Source organism: Stenella coeruleoalba (genome assembly GCF_951394435.1).
Source record: "Stenella coeruleoalba genome assembly, chromosome: 21".
NCBI classification, from domain to species: domain Eukaryota; kingdom Metazoa; phylum Chordata; class Mammalia; order Artiodactyla; family Delphinidae; genus Stenella; species Stenella coeruleoalba.
The window spans coordinates 29,674,758-29,699,522 of record NC_137167.1 but is presented as its reverse complement, the minus strand read 5'-3'; the positions used below and the strand labels follow the sequence as shown (position 1 = coordinate 29,699,522).

Genomic DNA, 24,765 nt, shown 5'->3' with positions numbered 1-24,765 from the left:
AAATACGCCTGTACAGGGATGACTATTTTAAACATGCTGGATATACTTTAACATTATATACACCTATACCTATCTGATAACTTTTATCTATTTTATTAACAATAAAAAAAGAAGAGGGTCTAAGAGGTTAAGTAACTTGGCTGACATCCCAGGTCAGTAACAGAGGCAATTGCCACCACCGGTGAGTCCTGTCTTAGGACAAGCACAGGCGTTCTGGGGCACAACCAGGTTGCGGACAACCTGGTCATCAGGTAACATTCGCAATCCTTCCTATGTGGGGTTGGTGCCAAAGCTGCAAAGAAAAAAAAAAAAAAAAGCAATCGGGAATATCCTGTGTGTAAGGTAATCACATGAAATTCCACCCTGTAGTTCAGAAGAGTAAAAGCAAACTATATCATAACCAAGAGAAAGTATACAAATTCTTACAAACCATACATACAGTAACAACCCTTCTCTGGAAGTTGACTGAGGGTGACAGCCTGAATTTCCCAGTACGACCTGAAAGTCTAGGCAAATAAAATTCAGTCCCAGGAAAGTAACGTGTGACCTGCCCTACCCTCTATTTGATTTTAAAAAACAACTAGGGTGTATCTCTCATTTAGCATTCTACAAATAGATATAAACAAAAATACCTTGACGTCATGCTGTTAATGTTTAAACTGAGAAAGTAATGTCAAGCTCAACAATTTGATGTAAGCTTTTGATTACAGTAAAAAAAAAAAAATTCATGGTACTGTTTCAGAATAAAACTTTCAACATTTGTCAGGATTAAAATGACTGTTTTATATACGGTTTGAAAATAAAGGGATGAGCTCTCCTCAGCCACCTGAACTGAAAGTCAGGTGTGCTAGCTGTCTGTCTTTAGATTAATATTTTAATTAGATATTTTGCCCATGAAATCACCTTTCTTTCTTATCCTAATCTTGGCATGCACCGCTGACAAAAGATGTTAAATGCACTAGAAATCTCTGAGAAGTGGGCCTGATCCTTTTACCATCATCACCCTTTCAACCAGCTAAAACCATTATCCTGGCAATTCAACTAGAACCTAATGAAAACCTCTGAAGGACCTGCCTGGGGGTGGGGGTGGGGTGCCTGGCCGGTAATTACTTTCCTCCAAAATCAGCCTCATTCCTTCCTTTCAGCACCCTTTTACCCGGCTGAGAATTACTTTCAGAATCTTTCTATCAACCTGACAACTTAACACTACCAAGTAGTTTAATACTTAAAAAACTAGCAACCAAGCAGACTAAGTGTATACATTAGGAATATAACCTGTCGTTTAAAAAATATGTGACTTTATATTTTTTCATGGACAATAGTGATTTTTAAGGGAAGAGAGATACAGAGGTCTTGGGAAATACACTATTTTATTGTGTTGACACAGTTTCCTAGAGTTTCCCATGGCTTGTGTGTGTGAATATTCACAATAGTTGCTGGTCTTTCAGGTAGAGAATATTAATCAAGCCTTGAAAGGAAGCAAGCGCTCAACCTCGCCATTCCTCGGTTTTGTTACATTCTATCTAGACCGTATTAACACTTTCTCACATATTAAGTCTTCTTGATGTGAGAGGGACTATTCCACCCGGGTGACTTAATCTACTGATTAGCCTGCTGACAAAACCTGCCACCGACATCCCCCCATCTTAAGATAAGTACTCAGGACATACGTATTAGCACCTTCATCGTGACAGCTCCAGCAAATTGCGGGGATGAAGGTTAAGGTTAAACCGAATTGTGGGTCAGCCTCTGTATGTCGCTAATTAACATTTAGGAACGGTCTGAGCATGCTTCACACGGGAGACTTCCACTCTGGCCGCCAGAAGCACACCTTGGTGGCTGGGTTCAATAGCAAAGTTGTCTAATGTCATGAACCCTCAGGAAGCAGGCCACGCTCTTTGGTCGTGTGGGACTTGATAAGGACAGTTAGTCTGACAGTCTTCCTACACCAGGAGCTGCCCCCTTCCCTCTGTCTGAGGAGCCTCTGGGGCCCTCAAGACCACCACCCTGAAGAAAAAGGATAGAGGTGAAAAAAACTGAGACCATTCCAGGGGTTTCATTTCTGGCCCAAGGCAGCCCCAGGAATTGAGCCAAACTAGAGCAAAGGGAATGATGTGTTCCTGCTCTCCTGAGCTTGGAATAAAGGGGTTCTATACCAAAAGAAGAGATCTCCTGGACACACTTGGTCAGATTCCAAAAAATCTAAATCTAAAAGAAACCGTGTTTACGCGTGAAGTCCATGCCATCACTGTTAACAAGCGTGCCTTTGGGCGGGCTTGTTATTTTCCTGCGTCTCTGCGTCTCCATGAAACAACTATATAGCCAGGGAGAGCTGGCTAGGTTAACTGGTGCAGTCTGAAGCTACGGAATGCAAGCTTTTCATTTCATTTGTTCCTCCTTATATGGAGCAAATGATAGTTTTATAAAAAAGACTGAATTGTGTAGAGCAGTTTTAGGTTCATAGCCAAAGTGAGGGGAAGGTACAGAGACCTCCTACATGCTCCCTACTGCCCCCCACATATGCAGCCTCCCCGTTATCAATGACCCCACCAGATGGTACATTTGTTATAATCAACGAACACACCATCACCCAGGGTCCACAGCTGATAATTAGGGTTCACGCTTGGTGGTGTACATTCGATGGGTCTGGACAAATGTATAAGGACATCATTGTATCCACTATTACAGAACCATGCAGAGTAGTCTCACTGCCCTAAAAATCCTCTGTGCTCTGCCTCTTCATCCCCACCTCCTCCAACCACTGACAACCACGAATCTTTTTACTGTCTCCATAGTTTTGTCTCTTCCGGAATGTGGTATCGTTGCAACCACACAGTATGTAGCCTTTTCAAATCGCCTTCTTTCACTTAGTAAATGACTTTTTTTTTAAGCATGATTAACTGTACATTTGTTTAGTGACCCCTTACCTTGATTATTCAACTAAGTCATTAACCAGCTAAAACCCTCACAGTGTACCTTCAGAAACGTAAGGTTTTCCTACCCACAGCAGGGACCTCAGGGGATTATTACGTGTTTCAAATAGGATGATGAATGCACAAGTGTGCTGGAAACTGTAAGATGTCACAGTACTCAGGGACTGTCATTATAATTAATTTTAATAATGATACCAGAAACATGCTTATCAAGTTCTGTACTATTATCTCACAAGAAAGATTGTAACTCCACTCAGTCTTATCAGGTTAAATGATCTGACTGTATACCTCAAGGCACATCTTCACTCTGTAAGACAATGAACTTCCTTTCAACATGGAAAAGGACAGCTGCTAAGTGTGCTTGTAAAAGGTCCTGATTATAACAGGTGACTGAGTACCTCTCTGTAGAAACACTCAGCTCCAAAATCGTACGTGGCATCTTCTCCTAAACCACCCTACTTGTGCCCCCTTGTGCTTGCAGGTAATGCCATGAGCCCATTAAAACACTCAGACTTTACGGTTAAACTTATTATTATCACTTCAGCTTCCAGTAAGCTACGAGCAACGTTACTCTTCCGTACGTTCTGTTTTTATAGAAGACAATGGCAGGAACTATATGAATATTAAACAGTGGGTGGTCTGGGGTTAACTAGTCAACCTGCACATCTTGGTAGAAAAGATTCAAAATTCCTAAGAGGTAACGGTTCCTCTGGGCTCCTGCAAGCATTTTCTCTGCCATTAGCTCTGTAGAATCAACAAGATATTATCAACTCTTGTTTATTTGCTGGATAATTATAAACATTAGTCTGAAGATAATTCAAGAATTCTTTTGAGTTTTATTAACTACTATCTAGTCTTTGGAATCTTGAAAAATGATTACATACAGATGTAGCTTCAAATTTCTCTAAGCAAAATGGTCTTCGTAATGGGAAGTACTTGTACAAAAATGCTGCTGGAGAGAAGATATTTTGCTGAGTAACATAAAATAATCAGATTCCGACCACAAGCCAATTATCTATGTTGAACATTTGGTTTTTGTGTATGAAATTCCTTATTATTTTTAGCTACTAAGGAATAGGTTCTTAAATTTCCTAAAAAAGTAAAATAAAATAAACTTATTCAGTCTTAATTCAAGAAAGTATTAGTAACAGGAATTCCTGACCCGAACTGGTTTTAACTTAACTTCAACAGTGAAATGCTCTTAAAAGCAGTGATGGTTGGGATAATTATATTACAAATTAAAGAATCAACATTAATCAGAACACCACCCCCTCAAAAACAATTGTTCATTTTGGGATGTGTAATTAATTGTCCATATTTTCCAATACGGTTCCCTTCTCGGTTATGACAAGCACAATACATCTATATGTGCTTTCCCTCTAATTGGACGATGTTTAATATGTATCATTTATTTATTGCTACGTGATTAGCCTGCCCTATGCCATTTAGGTTTTACAGTTGTAGTCTGATAGTATGCTACTTTTCCTTTCCCTTCTTCACCTGAAATACCACTACCATTAAAATAAATGGTCTCTGGATGAGGGGAAAAAAAGGATAAAAATATCTGGTGAATAAACAACTCTCTCTACTTATTTGGGACCCTTTCTCTATCCATTTCAATTTTAAGTGATTCAAAATCCTAAACCGGGAACACAGGTCAACCACAGCAGCAGTGGAGATAACCCAGCACCACTCCCTCACCTCTTCCCAAACAAGGGGGGGCTTTCGACTCTACTTTGACACCAGCGTACTTTGCTGGTTTCTTTAAAAAGTCTATAGACTTCTTGCAAAAAGGATACTGTTCATATGACAGCAGTCACGAGAGTTCAAAACAGAGAAAGCCTCTTTCTCCCCTTTGTTGTGGTGTAGTTGTTACTGTAAAGTGACAGAGGCAGGATGCCGCCGGTTGTCAGGATAGCAGCTGGTATTAACCAGGTGCACATGATCTGGTGACATCAGCTCGTTTAATCTCGCGACAGTCTACTGAAGGTAGATACCCTGTTCTTTTTTTGAAGAAACTCAAGCTCAGAGTGGTATCAGATGGCAGAAAGTCAGCAATACTAGGATAATTTCTTTATTTCCGAGCTTCTTATAATAACACATCTTTTTGCGTGGAGCACTTCACGGTGGCCCCCAACACCTGCCATTCTGATACCATACACAACGGTCACACCCTGAGTGTGTCCACCGCCAGGAGGAAGAACAAATACTGGAAATTGCGAGAAGACCAACTTGGGTTGATGTTATTGTTTTCACTGACCCCGGGGAAGGCTGAAAAGTGTTGAGATGTTGAGTGACTTGCTAGCTTCCAGAGATGTGAGGTTGCAGAGCAGGGATTTAAACCCACGTCTGTCCCGTTTCCGAGCACTGTTCCACCTCCTTCCAGCTCTGCTTTCTCACTCTCAGGACTGGAACCGAGGCTGATACGCAGAACAGTCACACCCGGATGATTCGAGCCTCCATAGGAGGGCGACACTGCACAACTGGCAGCTGCCGTCCTGTGGCATCTCAGGACACAGCAAGATGGCGGCTGCTGAGCGTGCAGACAGCGGCGCACACGTGGCTCCGTTTTCAGATACAGGGCGGGATTCATGAATAAGCAAGTGAATGAGAAACTGAAATGTAACTCTTCCCAGGACAGCCCTGTCGGAGTAAGGGACGGGCAAAATAAGAAGCTTGGAAGAGCAGGAACTCAGTCCATTCACACATACACCTCTGCTCCCCCAAACACTCGACTGGACCAGGTCAGCCCTTGCTTTTCATTTACTCAGACGCTGGCTTAGACGTGCCTCAGACTCTGAGCTGGCTCTGTTTCATGGAATCCAGCACTTTCTTCTTTTTTGAGGTATAACTTAGAATAAAATTAACAAATCCGAAGCGTGTACCTTGATGATAGAGGTACACACCTGTGTAATGGCCACCAGGTGGCTCCCTCCTGCCCCTCCCACCCTACCGCCCCTCCTCTCAAGGCTGGCCTCTATTCTGCCCTCTGCCACTACAGGTTAATTCTGCTAAGTTTTGTACTTCACGCAATTGGAATACAGTATGCATTCTCTTTGAGTCTTTCTTAAAAATTATTATTTCTGTGATTCATCCATGTTGTTGTGTGTATTAAAATGTGCCCTTTTCCACTACTGTGTAGTGTTTCATTGTAGGAGCGTGGCACAACTTACGTGCCCACCGTACTACTGTAGATGGATACTTCCGTTCTTTTAGGGAAGCTGACACTTCTCAACTGGACAAACCCAAGTATTGTGTATTGTCTTTCTTGTATCTTTGGAACCTGTACAGTTGGATTGACTTAAAGCTTCCTTGAACGACTTCCAAGACTAATCTACCTTCTAATGAAACCTGCTCTTCAGGAACTATTCCATACGTTGCAGAGTGGTCTTGGTGTTTATTCCTGAGGTGCTCAGAAAGGACTTCTGAGGAGTATTTTAAGTACTGCTCAAACATAATTCCGTCAAGGTTACAATGGGAGGCTAACAAAGAGATAATTAAATAGTACAGCAGACACCTGAGGAAAGAAGGAGCCGTATAAACATTCAATGGAGAAGAAAGCCTGGACATAAAATACACGCCTGACCAGTACGACCTGCCATTCCCTCTGGCCTTACCTTCGCCTCTCCCTTGACAACACCTTCTTTTCCAGCATCAGAGAGAGACGGTGCGAAACAAGAGCATTTTCCAGATTGGCACCTGCTTTGGGAGCACCAGGAGTTTTCCTTTCTCAAATCTTTCTAAATGGTATTACACTTTAACACATATGACTTACGGTCATTGCTATGAAAACCCATTAGGTGTACTCTCTGCATCATGGGGCATGTCAGCTCCTCTCTCCACGTGGGCGGCCTGATCTTGCTTCCTGAGCAGTTATGGGGACCACCAAGACCACAGCAACGGGGCCATGAAGAACCAAGAGATGCTTCCCTGAGGTCGGCCGGAGTTGAGCTAGTGGCCCCCAGGGAGAAGGATTAAGATGAGGGTTCATACCCCAGTTCTGAGTTTCCCACTGTCATTTTCAGGAGATTTCCAAGGCTAGCATGGACTTTTCCCCCCAAAGCCAATCACATTCCTGGAGACCAATGGTTTAGGGGTTCAGGAACAATTAAAAGAGGTCTACACATACCACCTGAACGTGCTGGGATGCAGGATCGACGTTTCGGGAAAAAACCTTCACTTAAGTTCTATCTTTGGCCTCCTTAAGCCAAAATGCTCCTAGAGTCACTCCAGGAGAGGCCAAGATTCCAGTGGAGCCAACCACTCATAATCTGAGTCCCAAACAGCTGCCAGAACTCCAGTGTAGGTCCTTCCACCGAGGGGACTCAACAAAGACGCTAAGCCACAAAGTTTAAGCTGGCGTGTGGACCACGTTAATTTGAAACCAGATTTCCACGACTGAGGGAAGCTTTCAAGAATTCACTACCGCTGATCAAATTAAACCGGCCTGTAGGCGTCAAGACCAAATCACAGCAGTGACCACAGTGATTTCTGGTTAAAAATGGGGGTAGGATGACTCATATTTTGATTGAAACAAACAAGCGAACCCTGACAACAGGAAAACTTCTGCCGCCGCTCCCTGCTCTCCGAGCCCTCGCGCCTCACTCCCACTTCCTACGTGAGCCCTCGCCCCTCGTTCCCATCTCCTGTATGAGCCCTCACTCCCCAGTCGCACGTGCACGTGAGCTTGTTGTGCCCACTGATTGCTCAGTGACACGTGGATCTGAAGTGACTCGTGTGAACGAGTGTCACGGGACTCTGAAAAAGACAAGGTGCTATGCTGCACTCTCACACACCACCCCTCAGAAAGCACTGGCTGATATAAATACACGACCCCCTAAAGATGAAGCAAAGTGAGTCAGCCATCCTCCGGTGGCTCAGTGATGCCGTGGCCCCTCCCCTCACTGATAGAGAAATCTCTCTTAAAATGATTATTTTTTTTCCCCTTCAAATTGTGAGTAAAAATTCAACATTGCAGAAGAAAAAGTCCATCCTGAATGACATGCTTTTTATAACTCATGGCAGCGGAGTGAAAGGGGATAGGAATTTTCCACTAGCTTCCATTGGAATGGACGTGCATGCAAGGCAGCAGGGTTAGGGAGACGGGGCAGACCTACAGAACTGAAACTAATTATGGGAAAATGACTCAAGTCCCTCGTACTTTTACCACAAGCGTTTGAAGAATCACACTGAACATTTGGTGTTCAAGTAAGCTGGGCTTCTCCGTGCGCCATAAAACTAGTTCAACTTTGAACGAATGAGGGTGGCAAGCGTGCAAACTGGAAATTACACGCAGAAATGGACCACGTTACTTTTGTGAGACTGGCACGCATTCGGTACTTGCACTACACCACCAAAAACACATCGGTCTGAGGCAACCACGCCGTCCACAGAACACACGCACCGTGTGCTCTGAGAAGCTTTCTCCCCCAGTGCACGGTGCTTACAGAGGTTGTTAGCCTGAAAGCAGACGCCGGGCCAAACGACAAGCTTGCGAGAGGCGTGGCTGTTTTTCTGAATGGTTTCTGAGGTTGGGAAACTATTCAAGTACACGTCTTGATCAAGATCTTATATGATTTACTAAGTCTTTTTGATTTACTGGTTTTCCAATAAATATTATCAAATCATAGGGCAATTAAAGGCAGTATCTGGATTGGGCTTACACCCTACCAAACGCAAGGGTCCATACAGGATGTTCTAAAACTCAAGTAACCCCAAATACTTATGGACTCTGTTTGCCAGTTAGGCACTGCCCAGCTCCTCAAACTTCGGAACTGGGTCGGACACTGCCACCCCCATTTTAAGTTCCATGCTGACTCTTGCAGCGCTCTTGCTTTTAACAACAGCAAACCACTAAAAACCCAGCTTTGCCCAGTGGCACCATCTAAGCGTGTTGAAACTGAGCTACTTTGGGCTACTAATTCTTCCAGTAGCTGACAGATGTTAAATATTGTGGGATTTCCCTTGAATATCTGAACTGTCCCGTGTTCTTAGGAGTTTGCTGCAGGGACCTGGGGAGGCTTGGCACACAGCTTGGGAACCCTGATTCACTTGTCCCATTTGATTTTCAGACGAACGTAGCACAGAATGCATTTATATACTCATTTTACCAATGAGAAACCTGAGGTTAAAAAAGCTGACCTGGTAGCTAGTAAGTATGCAGCTGAGCCAGGATTCACACCCAGGTGTGTCTGAGTCCCAAAACCTGTGGCATAATGATGGCCCTACTACAGCTTCAAAAATCACACATGTCACTTCTCTCCAACCTGAAACCAACACAAAGCTACTTTATTCAAGTTTTTATAATGCTGCTGAAAAGCAAGAGCTGCTTGAATTGGAATAACTCTAAATACAATGAAGTTCAATAGATTAATTCATTTATTTTACTTTTCTCAGAGCAATTTTGTATTCATCCCAATGGGTAGCACAGCTATTCAAAGGATAAATCATTTTCTTCCTATACTTGAAGTCACTGAACTCCATCAAAATGCAACCCATGACTCAGACATTTATTTATTTATTATTTATTTTTAGACCAATGGGAACTGCATGAATTCTTTCTCGGTCTTCCGAGAGCAAATGCCGTTTATGCTTGACCCGGAAAGAACTGAGCTTCGGAACGTTAAATTACTAATTTACCTAACTGAGTACTTTTAACCCTCTTTGGGCAGCTGGAACGGTTTAATCTACACTCTCTGCAGACAGTCACTTTAAAACCACTTTTTCAAAGTTCATGTCTTTAGGCAGTACTTAGGTACAACCAGAGGAAAGATGCAGACAGAGGTAAATAAAATCACTCATAGTAACTAGGGTTGTAGTGTCACGGCAAAAGTTATCAAACATTTCATTTTTAATACCCTTGCCATTAAAACAATTTTTATTGAGGTCTAAAACACAAGAAGTGCATACAGTGTACTAACCTTAAGTTGACAGCCTCGTGAACTTTTAAAATATGAATTTGTGTAACTAGCGCTGGGATCTAGATATAAAACATTTCCCGCACCCAGAAGGTCCCCTCATGCCCCTTCCCCATGAATAATCTCTCTTGCACACGCCTGAACACCTCCCAGCCAGAAACCATTATTCTGACTTCTGTCACCGCCCACAGGTTTGGTCCACTCTTGAACTTGATATAAACGGGATCATACAGGAGGTGCTCTTTTGCATGGGTTCCTTTTGCTCCACAGGCTGCCCGCGACGTGTTCAATTGTACCACTGATCTGTTATTTAAAACAACTGAGATGTAGTGCACTAACATATCAAACCAGTCCCCATGGGGCAATATTTACAAGTCAAAATAATAGTCTATTGTGAGACAGAAAGCAGTGAAAAGTGCTCACAAAGGAATATTATTTAGCAGTTTCAATTTGGTATCATATGCTTGGCCACAAAACATTCCCAATCCTCATGATTTGGGCAGCTCGACAGGTTTTATATTGAGCAAGTTAGTATGTAAGACAGGTTCATTTTATGACAAGGTGTAAATCTATATGGGTGCCTATTTATTTATTTTAAAAATTTATTTACTTATTTATTTTCGGCTGCGTTGGGTCTTCGTTGCTGTGAGCATGGGCTTTCTCTAGTTGCGGCGAGTGCGGGCTACTCTTTGTTGTGGTGCACAGGCTTCTCACTGCGGTGGCTTCTCTTGTTGCAGAGCACCGGCTCTAGGCACACGGGCTTCAGTAGTTGTGGCGCACACGGGCTCAGTAGTTGCTCCGCGGCACGTGGGATCTTCCCGGACCAGGGATCAAATCCGTGTCCCCTGCATTGGCAGGTGGATTCTTAACCACTGAGCCACCAGGGAAGTCCCTGGGTGTCTATTTAAATGGATTCCTTCTCAGAGTGAAATTTTATTCAAAAATTAGGATGATAAGTAACTAACCATGTAGAAATATAATAATGTGCATTTAAAGTGACATCTTCACTTTATGGCCAAACTTTGCATCTCTATCCTTACTTAAGCACTGGAGAGAAAGTGACTTCCCTACACATGAATGACATGCCGCTGAAACAAACGACTGAAATAAATTGCCTCTAAAAATGAGTCAGAAACAACACCGTCCCTAGAACTGGTATTGCGTAAAGAGAAGACTGATACAACATACATTTTGTAGCAAGACACTCTTATTTTGGGTCTGGAGGTCTTGGAAGACGTAATTAGAAGGTCACTGATTTGTCCAAAGTCATCATCACTATTTGCAGCTCCCGGTGGAGGTTCTCTTCTTGTGGGACCAAACTTCAGCCGTCCGCAGCTCTGAGGGCCTGCGAGCCACAGCCAGATGGGGGACATGTGTAAAGCTTCCCCATGGCCTTCCAAAGTGAACTGCAGTCCCAAAATATTTCATCGGTGAACAGTAAATACTGTGATATATACTTGATACAGTCATCAAATTTCAGATCAAGAAATAGAGTTATAATTAGTAAAAAAAAAAAAGCTGTACTATTCTATTTGCCGCTTAGTTTGCTCATTGAATATTGTTCTGCTTTTGCTGCATTGTTTTCGATTAGAAAAAAATTTTTTTTCTGTTGATGAGGTTTAAAATAAGTGTTAAAATGCTTAAAAATGCATTACAGCTTTAAAGAGGAATCTGCAAAACAGCCTAATTAAACAAATAATCTGTATTTCTAATGTGAGTTTAAAAAGAGGACTGATCACTTTTAAGTTTCTTTGCTTTTGCAAAGCGTAGGCAAGTAATACGATTCCCTAAAGTATGCGCACACAGGCCACTCAATTATGTAAATAAATATAAAAATATGAAAACTTTTATAGCTTTAAACCCTTGAGAGGACTGAACCAGAGGTCAAATTAGAGATAATCTAATATATTAGAAGAGGTAAACTCTCCCTCCTTAATGCTTCAGAAAAGCACGCACTTTAGCTGCTATACAATCATAAAATTAAAAAAGCGGCAGCTACAGCTTTATGAACATGAAAAGCAAAATGAACACACTTGTCTAAATATTTCCCAGCGCTGTTACTGCAGCAAGTCTGACCAGAGCGTGATGCTGAATGAAGCTCTCCATTTCCTCACCACACACAAGGCACCGTCACACACACTCGGCTCTTAGAAATGTCAGTCAGTGGAGAGAGCATACACATACATGTTGTATCCATTTATTCAAGTCCACTGTAAAGTAGACAGAATGGTTTTGGGGCAAGAGAACATGAACAGTTCAAAAGAGAGCTACCGGCCGTACCGAGAAAATACCGTAAGAACACATTTTCGCGGATGGTGGGTCAGGAGTACACCATCATATACAAGGGATGGAATACTTGATCGCTGTTTTCATGCAAATCAATCTAGTGTACTTTGGGCACCCTCCAGTAGTATCCTCGAGGTCTCTCCGTTGGAATTCTCTCCACCTTTTGCTAGCAGAGGAGATAAAGCAGCAGAGGGGCTTGGCTGGAGTCTGTTCTGCTGTGCGGCGCTCAGCAGGGCGTGCAAGGCCCAGTTCTGACATTTCTCAAGCATTCCCATCTGCATTCCCAACGCCTCCCCCCATTCTTTTAAAGAAACAACACAAGCTTCCTGGCTTCCTTATAAAAAACTAGTTTGTCTTAAAAGTATCTTCAAGACAAAAATCATTTAAATTCTTTAAGTCTCTTCCCTTTCATAGCCATCTAGTATAGTAATCATGACAGTGTACCTTTATTTCACATTAAAAAGAGAAAAAAAAAAAAAAAAGAGAGAGAGAAAAAAATCTGCTTTTGCTCCAAAGATGATCACACTATCTTGTCCCTAGAAATCTACCCAGGATTTTTGCAAACCCACAGAATACAGAAAGAGCAGAAATGGGACAGGCATAAATAACCTTTGTGATCTGAATACTTCATCACAGAAGTGAAAAAGTAACATTGTTAACACTTGGTAGCAAAGTTTTCGGGTAAGCACAGGTACACCAGTGCAGTGGTAAGAGTCCTGGACTGGGCATTGGGTCACCAGGGTTTTAATTTTCACTCCGCTACCAGCTAACACTGTGATCCAGGTCCTAGAACCCTCATCCACATAATGAGAAAGTCCAGCAATGTTACTGATTTCCAAAGTCTTCCTCCCCACCCAGCTTCTGAAGGTCTGTCACCCCACAGCCAGGTGACAATGGATGGATATATCTGTATCTACATTTATCTCCACAACTGAGGACATACGTATGTTCATGAATATACACATAATGTTTCAAAAGATTCTGCCTGCCGCAGAAAGGCACTGAAATAATTTACTTACCTTATTTTTTTCTCGGTGCACCTTAATTTCAGACAGGCAAGAACACTTTAGTTTCATTAAAAAAGAAATCCTCGGTATACTGTAATCTAAATTAATCAAATCTCATTCCCAGAGCTGAAATTCAACGGCTCCCATTGTAATAACTGACAATTCAGTTCCTTTTATAAACGAGAGAATAGTCGTATGTTCCCTTTCTACCTCTGTAGGAAGCATCACTTGCATGTCCTAGGCTGAGACCAAATATCGCAGGCACCAGACCAGTGAAGCAGTCCGCAGAATGTCCTCTGCGCCGCCGGGCATCTGCGGAGGTTGCAGGACGTTCTCCCACTGCGTCGGCCTCTGCTAAGCTCGTGTTTCACCTTCTGCATATGGCGACCGGTGATCGTGGCCTCGGTTTTGTCTCCGGCTCCACCCTTTCTCCAATCTGTTATAAACACTGACACTTTCAGGAGAGCTGCTTTCACGGCCGCTCTCTCAGCAACGTTACCAAACTGCACATGCCAGGGCTTTAACCCAATGATCCCACACGACCTGGGGCCTGGAGCCGCTCACATTGGCCTCACCTCCCATCACAGCACAGTCAGGTCCACGGGGCCGCGGGTGAGGCTGTGAGTGCTCCGACCTGGGGTTTCTGCTCTGTGAATGAGGCCCGGGGTCGCCCCCTGCTCCCAGGGAACACGTGGAGACACGGCCAGTCCTCTGGGCCCCCCTCTGCCAGCCAGTCCCACAGGGAGCAGCCAGTGGGCTTCAGTTCCCCGGACGCCCACTTCCCGCCTGACCCCCAGCCATGGGGACGCCGGTGCACCCGCGGGCCCCTGGGGCACAGCACGCAGCTGGGGAGCTGATGCCGGGGTCGCCCTGCCCCGCGAGGGATGGGAGTGCGCTCTCTCTTGCCCCAGGCGGAAGGTTCTGAAACACATTTCCTACGGATCCTCAGAAGGTCCTGTGGGATTTCTCACCAAGGCCACAGCGGTGGTCAAGGGTGTCCACAGCGTGTGTGCCGGCCTCCTCCACCCAGCTTCCCTCGCTTGTCCCCCTAGGCTGCTCCCTGGGACCACTTCCTAAGTAAACTTCCTGCATGTGTGCCTTTGTCTCGGGCTCCGCTTTGGGGGAAACCCAAGCTAAGGCAGCATGAGAATCAAAGGAGATTAAACATATACATATAGATACACATGGGAAGATGGATAAGATACAGATGTAGATACAGATAGGCATTTTACAGGTGTCAATTGCTATAACCAGCCTTGCTGCATATAAGTGTATATGTGACCTAACAGCATCGGCTGCATTTTATTTGCTCCTTGACTTACAAGTATCTGTGAGTGCTGTGAACCAGAGCTCTAGCAGATACTTGGGTAAATATGTATGTACGTTAAGAGCCCTCCTAAGGGCTGTATCTTGTGTAAAGCATGACCCCTCTTCCTATATGAAATGCCCAGACAAATTTAGGTTGCTATACCAGCCTCATTATGCCTGCATACATTTAAAGGGGATGCTACTGATGAAAAGTAGCCTTTTTATCAGTAGGAAATGACTGGAACATTTTGAGGGGAAAAATACATTTTCTCCTTAGATTTTGGAGTGATGGTAAGGGCAACATACAAAGAGGCAAAGAGATAGTGTATGTGATAAAAAAAATAACCAATTAAATAATGAAAAGGAATATACAGTTACACCCACAAATAAAAGCAAAGACATGACTCGATGGAGCACAGATATACTGGTGAACTCAGATTATTTACAACTTTATCTGTCCCGGGGGACAAGCTATGAACTTCAGTGCAGCAGCAACTAGTGACTACGGCGCTATGCCTTATAACGTCTTCCAAGTTTACAGTCAGCACAGGGCACACTTTTAGTCTCTCTGTACTAGTGAAAATAGGAACGGGGTTATCTAGACACAGGATCAGATAACAGAATGTCGTTCACAAATGATAAATAGAAAAAAGTGAAAACTAGGTCAGAACAAATTAGTTATAGGAAGTGCTTGAATGATCCTCTGTGGGGTGGGGTCCATGTAGTTATGGAGGACAGAAGCAGGTGTGCTTGTTAACCACCCAGAAAACCTGTGCTGTCAGGGCCTTGCTTCCCTTGATATCCTGTCTGCCGGACCTGGAGAGGACAGAAAGTGCCAGAATGGAAGGCAAGTGGCTTTGATACGGGCTCTTCTGGGAGACATGAACTCAAGTATGGCATCAATACAAAGAGGACATGGAAAGAGTCCCCAGCTCATGGGGTATTTAGGCATCATCTCCAAAATGTGGAGCAATGCATTTGCCCCTAGTCCCCTGCAAGGTTTGAGATGACAAAGGTTTGCCTGAGACGTGCATCTCCCAGTCTTTCCCCCTTTAACATCTGCATCTCTCCTTAAACACTGCTGAGGACACAACTGCTTGGACAGTCAAATGTCCAGATTAGTAAACACAACACAACACAACAAAACAAAACCTTATATGGAGGGAGAAGAAAGCCCAGTTTTGCCACTTTTCTGTCTGAAGACCTCCAAAGATGTTTTGTTTCCTCATGACAGGGAAGCAAGAACATTAGGTCATAAGCCTTCCAAACAGAATATCCCTTGATTTAACGATCTTGCATTCACGTTTCCAAACTAATTATCGCAGCAAATGCTTTGCTTGTTGTTACTAGTGCGGATGGCTGGAGAGTGGCTTCAGGATTGCTGTATCCCAAGCAAAGAAGAACGTAAGCCTGTAGTATTAGGAGGTTTAAAAAATCAATGAGACAAAAAAGAAATGTTTTTGATATCAAATCGCAACACACAAGGACGTGGGGCTCTTTGAAGAGAGCAGGCAATGGTGTAGCACCTGACTGCAGAAAGGGCAAGGCCTCCTGGCAAAGGAGATGCAGACAAAGGCCGGAGGGATGAAGCAGCCTACGTGGTCTGGCACATCCAGGAGGCAGGTGAGCACAGGATGTGAGGCAAGGAGATCGCAGGGCACAGGCCAGGAAGGGTGTGTGCTGCGCTTTGCCTCACAGGAGCGGGTGCAGCGCAGTATGTGAGCTGCAGGGGGATGAAGCTACACCGATGCCCTGACCCTCAGGTGGGATGGAGGCAGAGTTAGGGGCTGCGTCACAACCAGGAGACAAAGGAGGGCAGACCTTGGTGGGAAGAAGGGATCAAGTCAGAGGGATTAGTGAGGTAGGAAAAAACAGCTTTTTTTGGGGGGTGTGAGTGGAAGAGACAACAGTTATAGTATCTTGTTTCCAAATTGAAATGCTATAGAATAAAATGTTTCCAGTGAAACCTCAAGTTGTTTGTTAACTTCCTAGGGAAATTAGGTTATTCAGATGGACAAAACCTAATGAACTAAAAAGGCATCAGGACACGGAGCTTTGTTGAAGTAGAAGTGATCTCTCAACCAGGACCTATATAGTTGGTAAGGGACCAACACCAAAATCTCGAAGTTAGGGATGATTTTTGTATACTATCTATGTTCTCAACCAGGATCTATATAGTTGGTAAGGGACCAACATCAAAATCTTGAAGTTTGGGATGATTTTTGTATACTACCTATGTTTTCCTTTCCCCAGCCGATTCTGAGATTACTTTCCTTTTGGTACAAAAAGTGATGATGATAATCTTGGTGAAAAGGAAGATGGCCAGGGAAACATTTTAGTGTGTAATCAATCTGCCACAGTTGCTTCGTAAATGGACTTATTTTTCCTGTCAAATTATTTTTCCAAATGTTTGGGGAGTACTGAAAAACCTCAGGACATATCTTACATTGAAAAAAATATATATGTCTATGTTGTGTTAAAATATCTTCTTCTGGCTGCTTGAATTTCAATGTGTTGCCAACTTTTAAAAGATGGTGTTTAGGGTGTAATTCTTTTTAGCGAATAAAAAAATAACATCAAGCGAGAATCTATGCAACTATAAGCATAGCAATAGCCTTACGAGGTTCATTTAAGTTTGGATAATCCATCTGAACGCGAAGGAAACAGAAACAGCTCAAGGACCCACACATGGAAGCGTGCTTGGACCATTAATTAAGACGAGGACAAAATGAACGTCCACACAATTCTTTCTAACTTGTAACGGGAACCTTTCCGAGGCACTTGGACCCACAAATGAGAATCGCTGCCTAATCATCTTCAGACATGAGGGCAATGTCAAACATTCCTTCAAAATATGAGTATGCGAAGCCACCCATGTGAAACGAGACAGAACCATATCCCTCCCTGGGGAGGCTCAAGTGTCTTGGAACTGTTTTGATAAGAGTGGCTAAGCGCAAACAGCAAGGACGGGAAACGTTTGCAGGAGGAGAGTGGGAGCAGGGCGCTGCCAGCGAGAGGAAAGGCCTCATTTGCTTCGTATTCTTTCTTGTACTAAGACCTCCTTATACTAGAGTGAACTTTCATTGGGTCGATTTCTATATTGCTGGGTTTCAGTTGCAGACAATTAAATACAGGAGATACTAAACAGAAAGACGTTTTTAGGCAACAAACTAGAAAAGAACTAATTTGTCAACTTCAAGAGTTGGGGGAATTTCAAAGCACATGCATCCGTGTGTATCAGCCAAACTGGCTTCATTTCTATATTTGGTCTTATGCTCAGGCACATGCCGTGATTTAGGGAAAGCCTGCATTAAATGGGAAATTTTCACACTACGTAATGAATGTTCAGAGTCTTTCTCTCTAAAAATTACTACTAGTCTTTGGGGTGAAAACTACCCATTTGTCATGTCCCAGGAGATAAAAATCGTCACTGGTAGTCTTCAAATCTAGGCTTTTCTATTAGTAAAAATGCCCCCCCCCCCCGCATTCCTTAACTGTGTGGTAGGTGGTCTATCTTTTTCTTTAAGGCACTGAGAAGCTTGGACATTGGAAGGCACGCTCACATCAATTTTGGGATGTACCACTTTGGGCTGTTAAAAGGCAGGAAGTGCGGTGTGCCCTCTGGGTTGAACTACCAGTCTGCTCCAGGCACCCCAGCCCAGAAGTGCCCATGTGAGACTGGGCACCTGTGGTCCATGGAAAGAGATGAACACAGTAACTGAGACATGGAAGCAACCAACAAACATCAACTAGAGTTATTGTGGTTGTTACTGCTGCTACCGTTTCTGGGATTAAGTACGTTCTTAATTCTTAGAGTACTCAACTGTCATATCACCCATCTCTCTTAAAACCTTAATTTAGGGCTTCCCTGGTGGCGCAGTGGTTGAGGGTCTGCCTGCCGATGCAGGGGACGCGGGTTCGTGCCCCGGTCCGGGAAGATCCCACATGCCGCGGAGCGGCTGGGCCCGTGAGCCATGGCCGCTGAGCCTGCGCGTCTGGAGCCTGTGCTCCGCAACGGGAGAGGCCACTGCGGTGAGAGGGCCGCGTACCGCAACAACAACAACAACAAAAACCTTAATTTAATTTCGCTGCGTAGCTAGTTAATAAAAGGGTAACAAGGGTTACCCTTGTGTGAAAGCACAGATCTTGTTGAGAATCAACGCAAAGTATCTAATACTTGATATTCCTGTTTGTGTTTTACTTTTCTCTCAAAGACTTCAGTTAGTTAGCAATTGGGTCAGTATCATATAGGATTTTACTTTTTTTAGTTGTATATATTATATAAAGAAACTATATATGTATGTACTATATATAATATCTATATACACACATCATGTGTATACACAGATCTGTAACTTGCTTCAGTGTAAGATTAACCTCCTCTCTGCAACATACCATACACATATACTTTCACACACACATAACTCGTACACAGACTTTGTCATCCTAAAAAGCTGAAAAAATAGTGACTTAAAAAGCATTTATATTCTACTGTTTTCAAGCTTAGAGAAAGATATGGCCATAAAGTTAAGAAATTTTATTTTAAAAAATTAGGTCTTTTATGTCTTAAAGTTCTTGAGTCTAATTTTAAATTGGAACTTGACTTTAAAATGTCAAATTATAAACAATCCTCTCATGTGTCTTGTTGATTGTAACCACATTTGACTCATTAGTTCTACAGTCGGGGTTGAGGATGATGAAGGATTCATTTTCCCCTTCTAGTTATGCGATTTAGAGCGAAACAAGATAGAACCGTTTTTATTTAGCCCTTAAGTACTCAAATCAACGAGAAGATTAAGACTACTAGTTTGTAACTTATTACTTCAGAGTATGTACTTAAACCAAACCCCAGCTTAAGTATATCTTTAATAGTTCGAAACTTCCCAGAATAAGTCTTTCTAAATATTATCTTTGCTGGGTGTTAAGAGTAACTAAGACAACTCTTCTGGATGACTTACATAGCTTTAACTTTAACCTCAAAAATTCCATTATTCCCATGGTAGTGAGAGAGAGAAAGAGAGAGGGAAAGAGGGAGCAGACAGGGAGGGAGGGAGGGAGGGAAGGAGAAATTACAAACTTCTATCCATGAGCTGTTTTATATCATGTATTTAAATTGTAAAAAGTTACAATTTTTAAAAGGCGGGGGAAAGGAAAAAGGAAAGAATGAATTAAGAAAGAAAGACCACAACCTCCAAAAGGCCTGAGCTAGTTAGTACTAGCTAGTTAATAAAAGGGTAACAAGGGTTATCACACTTCAGATTATATGAAGTCTATATTATACATGTTTGTTGGACTGCCAAGGAGTAGTACCTGATTTTTTTTCCTACGGTGGTCTTTTCTATTTTGACCACTTCTCATATTGAGAAGTAAAGGCTTCAACTACAAGATTTTACAAATGATCGGGATTCTAGTAATTGTCAGGTTTCATGCTATATTTGATCTGCTCAAACCAAGGGAGAACCAGGGGGTGACTGTGAACCATCAAGATAAGCAGCGCGGAGGGAGATGGGCAGTGCGTGGGATGGAGGTGATGCAAACCAGCATGGAAACAGTAACCCTACAGCTCTCACACTAACCCCGACCCTGCACCACCACTCTGGACACAGTGTGTAAGCTGGACCAACAAAGAAGCCCTTGACTGTCGGGGGAAACTCGACCCTGTCCGTTCCATTTTCTCACTCTTATAGGCAGAAGCACAGAATTACTCAGGGGTTAACACTTCAGGAGAAATAAGGTTTGATGACTAGCTCTATGAATGGTTTCTCTGCAGAGAATGATGAGTTGTAAAGAAAGGCACTATAAGCAGATGTTGTTTTTAAATAAGCAGTTTGATGATCAACTTTCAATTATCCAATTTAATAAAAAAATTTTTTGAGTTATAACTATATGAAAAAGAAATGAAAATAAAAATAAGGTTTCTGTCCTCATGACCTTAGAGTTTAGACCAATGACTGGAATTGTGGCTCCCATGATTGGATCATTAAGAAAAACAAAGAAAGGAAATGAAATTTTAAGTACCTAGAGTTATACATGCACAATGCCTCTAAAAGCAGAGCTTAATTCATCCTTAAAACACTCCTCTGACCAAACCGAAACCCTATTATATATACGAGGACACTGTGGCCCTCCCCAAAGTTGAGCAACTTAACTAGAGTCCAAGGAAAATAGGGGAGCAGGTGTGCACAGCCTGAAGCCCACATGTTCCTTCCCACACACCTGGCTGGCCTGCATTTGTATTCTTTTTTTAATTAATTTATTTATTTTTGGCTGCATTGGGTCTTCATCGCAGCGTGTGGGCTTTCTCTAGTTGCGGCGAGCGGGGGCTACTCTTCGTTGTGGTGCGCGGGCTTCTCATTGCGGTGGCTTCTCTTGTTGCGGAGCACGGGCTCTAGGCGTGCGGGCTTCAGTAGTTGTGGCACACGGGCTTAGCTGCTCCGCGGCATGTGGGATCTTCCCGGACCAGGGATCGAACCCGTGTCCCCTGCATTGGCAGGTGGCTTCTTAACCACTGCGCCACCAGGGAAGTCCCTGCATTTGTACTTAACTGTATATTTTTACTGCCAAAGACATAGGCACCTATACCCATGGCAATGAATTAGCTTATTGACGCTCTTACACGTAAGCGAGTGTTAGAATGAGCAGGCATGCCCTCGGTCCATGGGGGAAGAACCAATCCTGACGGTCACGTGAGATAATGAATAGACTAGACTAGGATTAAGTCTGCCTGATAGAGAAAATGACGAAACCGTGAAAAATGCACACGTTAGGAGAACTTAACAGGTCTAATGTGTGATGATCTCAGTAAGAGGGAAGGTAGGGGGGTGGTCGCTGCAGAATGTGGCCCTGAGTTACAGGGAAACTCCAAAGGTGCATCCCTCCTCGTACTCTATCTTAGAGAGTCTTCTGAAGCCCGTATTTTGAGAAACCGCAAGTCTAGAAAGTGGTAGAAATAGTGATGCTTCTTTGTACCAGATTTTCATTTCCTGCGTAACGTGGATGCAACACAGCGAAATCCTGGTGGCCCTTCCTGCTGCACGGCACGGCCATCTGCCCACCTCTGAGCTGTGGTTTGACCACCTCCCTTGCCTGTGTGCACTTCTAGGGCTGTCTAAACCGTCTGTCTCCCACACATGCTGTTACTGGGCTGCCAGATTTTGAATCAACATAAAATCACACTGTCTTTTACTGCTAGTGATAAGAAAAACCCAGCAAGATGGCAAAGTCAGAGCAAGGCACAAGCCTTCCAAGAGGTGCTTTAAAAGACAAGGGAAACTAATTAGGAATAAGGTTTCTGATCATTCGACTCACGACCGTCTCCCTGACACTTGTTCTTTTCTAGCTTGAGAATTACATCCAGGACAACATGAAGAAAGAAATGGTGGAGATACAACAGAACGCAGTGCAGAACCAGACCGCTGTGATGATAGAAATAGGAACCAACCTGCTAAATCAAACCGCAGAGCAGACCCGGAAGTTAACTGATGTTGAAGCCCAAGTAAGTAGTGAAATAGGAAACAGAGAATGGCCCAGCCAGACAAATACTAGCACAAAATCGTTACCTAATGAAACAAGGGAAAAGCAGAGGAAGCGCGAGGATGGCGGAAAAAAGGATGAATTGATGAGAAATTAAGAATTTGTGTCTAGACAGAAATTTAAAATCAGGAAATATATTTTCATTTTTACTACTGAAGTTACATTACCTTTATTCTACTGAGGACGTACAAACCATTTTCATGTTATTCATACGTAACTACGAGAGAGATGTTCCTCTGCCTCACTGGTATTTTCTGGACTTGAGATAAACTTTCCATTGCTGAGCCCTTCGCTGTTTTGTGCATCTGAGACACGAAAAGCACTGAGGCAGAATGCTAGAAGCTTTGTGCTTAACCCTCACTCTTGAGTTAAGATGAAAGCTAAGACTCACAGAACTGCCAAAACAATCTGTGGTGTGTGTTTGTACAATTTGTGGTGTGAATTTATAGAGAGAGGAGCAAAGAGAAGAGTAAGAAGAAGTGGTTGAGGCACAGAGAGTGTTTAGCCATCAGCCCAGAGCCTCGAGTTCCATGATTAACTGGACGCACAGATCTCAACAAGGCACTAGCTTTCCCTGGCCTCCGAGGTTGTGACTGTGAAATGGGGGGACTGGCCAGGTGACTGACTGCCAAGTTCCCTTTTAGCTTTAAGATTCCACGAGCTATCAATTAATAGTAGTAGGAAAGAAGAATATGAAATATGAAAATATTAGAAGAATAACAGCAAAACATTAAAACAAGCCATGCTGAATGACAAACAATATGTGACCCAATAAGAAGAGTCCGGGTGGGGAAAAAGTGCTGCTGGGGGGATCTACGGAGATGCTTCAAGTTCAAGCTTTGTCATCGGTGAAATGGCCTTCTGGGTCCTAACCCTAGCTTCTTTATAGTCTTGTGAAGTTAGTATCTTCCTACCCTGAGTTATAAATAATGCTCAAAAAAAAACAACGTAGATTTAATGGTAAACGACCCCCATGACATATTATTCTTATGTGCTACTTAAGCTAAAAGACCAAGAAATGCCAAACATCAGTCAGGACGGGATAAGAAATAAGGGAAACGATAAGCCTTCCAACTGTAATAAGCCCACGTTGAGAAGGGCACCAGCATTCTTTCATTGTCTCTCTGAGAACTACTGGATAAGAAGAAGTTATTTGCTTACCACATCTTTCCATAACATCAGAGCAGTTTAGGACAAATATAAATATCTTACACAACAGGTCACAAGGTACTGAAAATTGTAATCCCCAGAGGTCATAAAATCCAAAAAGGAGAAGACACAAAAATCTAAAAGTAAATGTATCAATATATCCATTGTCAATTGTTAGAATAAATTAGTAATGCTTAGGTCACATCCCACCTTTGGGTAGTAAAACTGATGAGCAATTAAGCCCTTCAAAAAGTTGTCCTGGAAGTATAACATTGCCTGTGGTTCAGATAAGAGAAATAAAAAAGTATAAGATACAGAGCAATGATGTAAATCTTTGCCATCCTGTGTTGTTAGGCTTACTAGCATTTAAAGAGGTTTTGTTGGGTCACATGATATAAAAAATCTATTGTGAAACTAGATATCACCTGATCCAGGATTACAGGAAAATAGGAAGATGGCTGGAAAGAAAACAGCCTATAATGTCCAACTGAACACATTAAGACGGCGGAGCCCAAGCAAGGACATCAAGGGACCGAATTGCGTACCAACTTACTTAAGGCATCTGCTGCGTAGTTACTATGTGAAACGGGTTAAATCCAAACATGAAAATTTCTGATATGAAGATTCTTCCAGCTTGTCAGGGTGTCAGACTATTAAACCAGACTGTGAGGGGTGGCTGGAGGCCTGAGAACTCAGAGAGAACAGACAACCATGTGACCTGGGTAACTTAGAGTCACCTGCAGTTGGAGGCCTTCGGAAAAGTGATGGAAAACATCGCAACTGGTCCTGGGTGGGTCAGGACCCACACGCCATCCTCCCACCCCTCCCCCACTGAACTCATTTTATAGCTCTTAGGAGCTAAATAAAAGACCGAGTTTCCAGGTCCTTCTATCAATAACCAACACAGAATGTCTGGGCCCAAAGAAGATGTAGGGCAAATCTATATTCCGGGTGTTAACATTAAATCACACCCTGAGGTTGGCCAATGCCTTCTTTCATGCGCAGAAGTGTTCATGGTATGAAGGCATCCAGCTTTGACTAAGGACCAGACCGTCCCTAAACCTGCACGGTGGGGCTGGGCTGCCGCTTCCACGAATGACACAGACCCCGAGCAAACAATGCTTCTTTCAAGGACCCTCATTCTGGGCAACAATTCTGCCTGACACTTACACATGATGTCACATCCTGAGTAACCATGACACAGAGGATGTGAGTCATGGACTCTTCCTGCTAGAACGCAGCCAAACGCGAAAGAATTCATTCTTTAAGTTGTTTGAACACAATGGGAACAGAGATACCGCACGTGGTCTATGTCAGAAAGGCCCACAAAGCAAAACTGAGCTCCTACTTCATACTGATGTTCTTGTTTCCTGATGGGTTTACATGATTTTTAAAATAGGAAAAAGAGCAGTGGAAAAGGGGGGGCGGAAGAAGAAAGAAAGACTAAACAAGTGAATACAAACAAGGAAATGCTGGGCTAAAAATGAGCTACGTTCTTATAGAATGGAAGTATGTGACTTCTGAACACTTTGTCTACTGGCAGATGTGAGAACAGCATTTTGTCTCGAGCAGAGGAAAAGCCTCTCTTCATTTATCAACAACTTCCGATATATTAAATATGACCATTTTATA

At 43.1% G+C, this 24,765-nt stretch overlaps 1 protein-coding gene across 2 annotated transcripts in view; it reads left to right on the top strand.

Moving 5' to 3' along the window:
• Window positions 1-24,765, top strand: part of ANGPT2 (angiopoietin 2) — a 53,734-nt gene that overhangs the window by 6,945 nt on the left and 22,024 nt on the right. For both annotated transcript variants that reach the window (XM_079909192.1, XM_079909191.1), the window contains exon 2: window positions 21,791-21,946. In XM_079909192.1, the coding sequence (XP_079765318.1) occupies window positions 21,791-21,946 (156 nt within the window). The remainder of the gene's footprint in view (window positions 1-21,790; window positions 21,947-24,765) is intronic.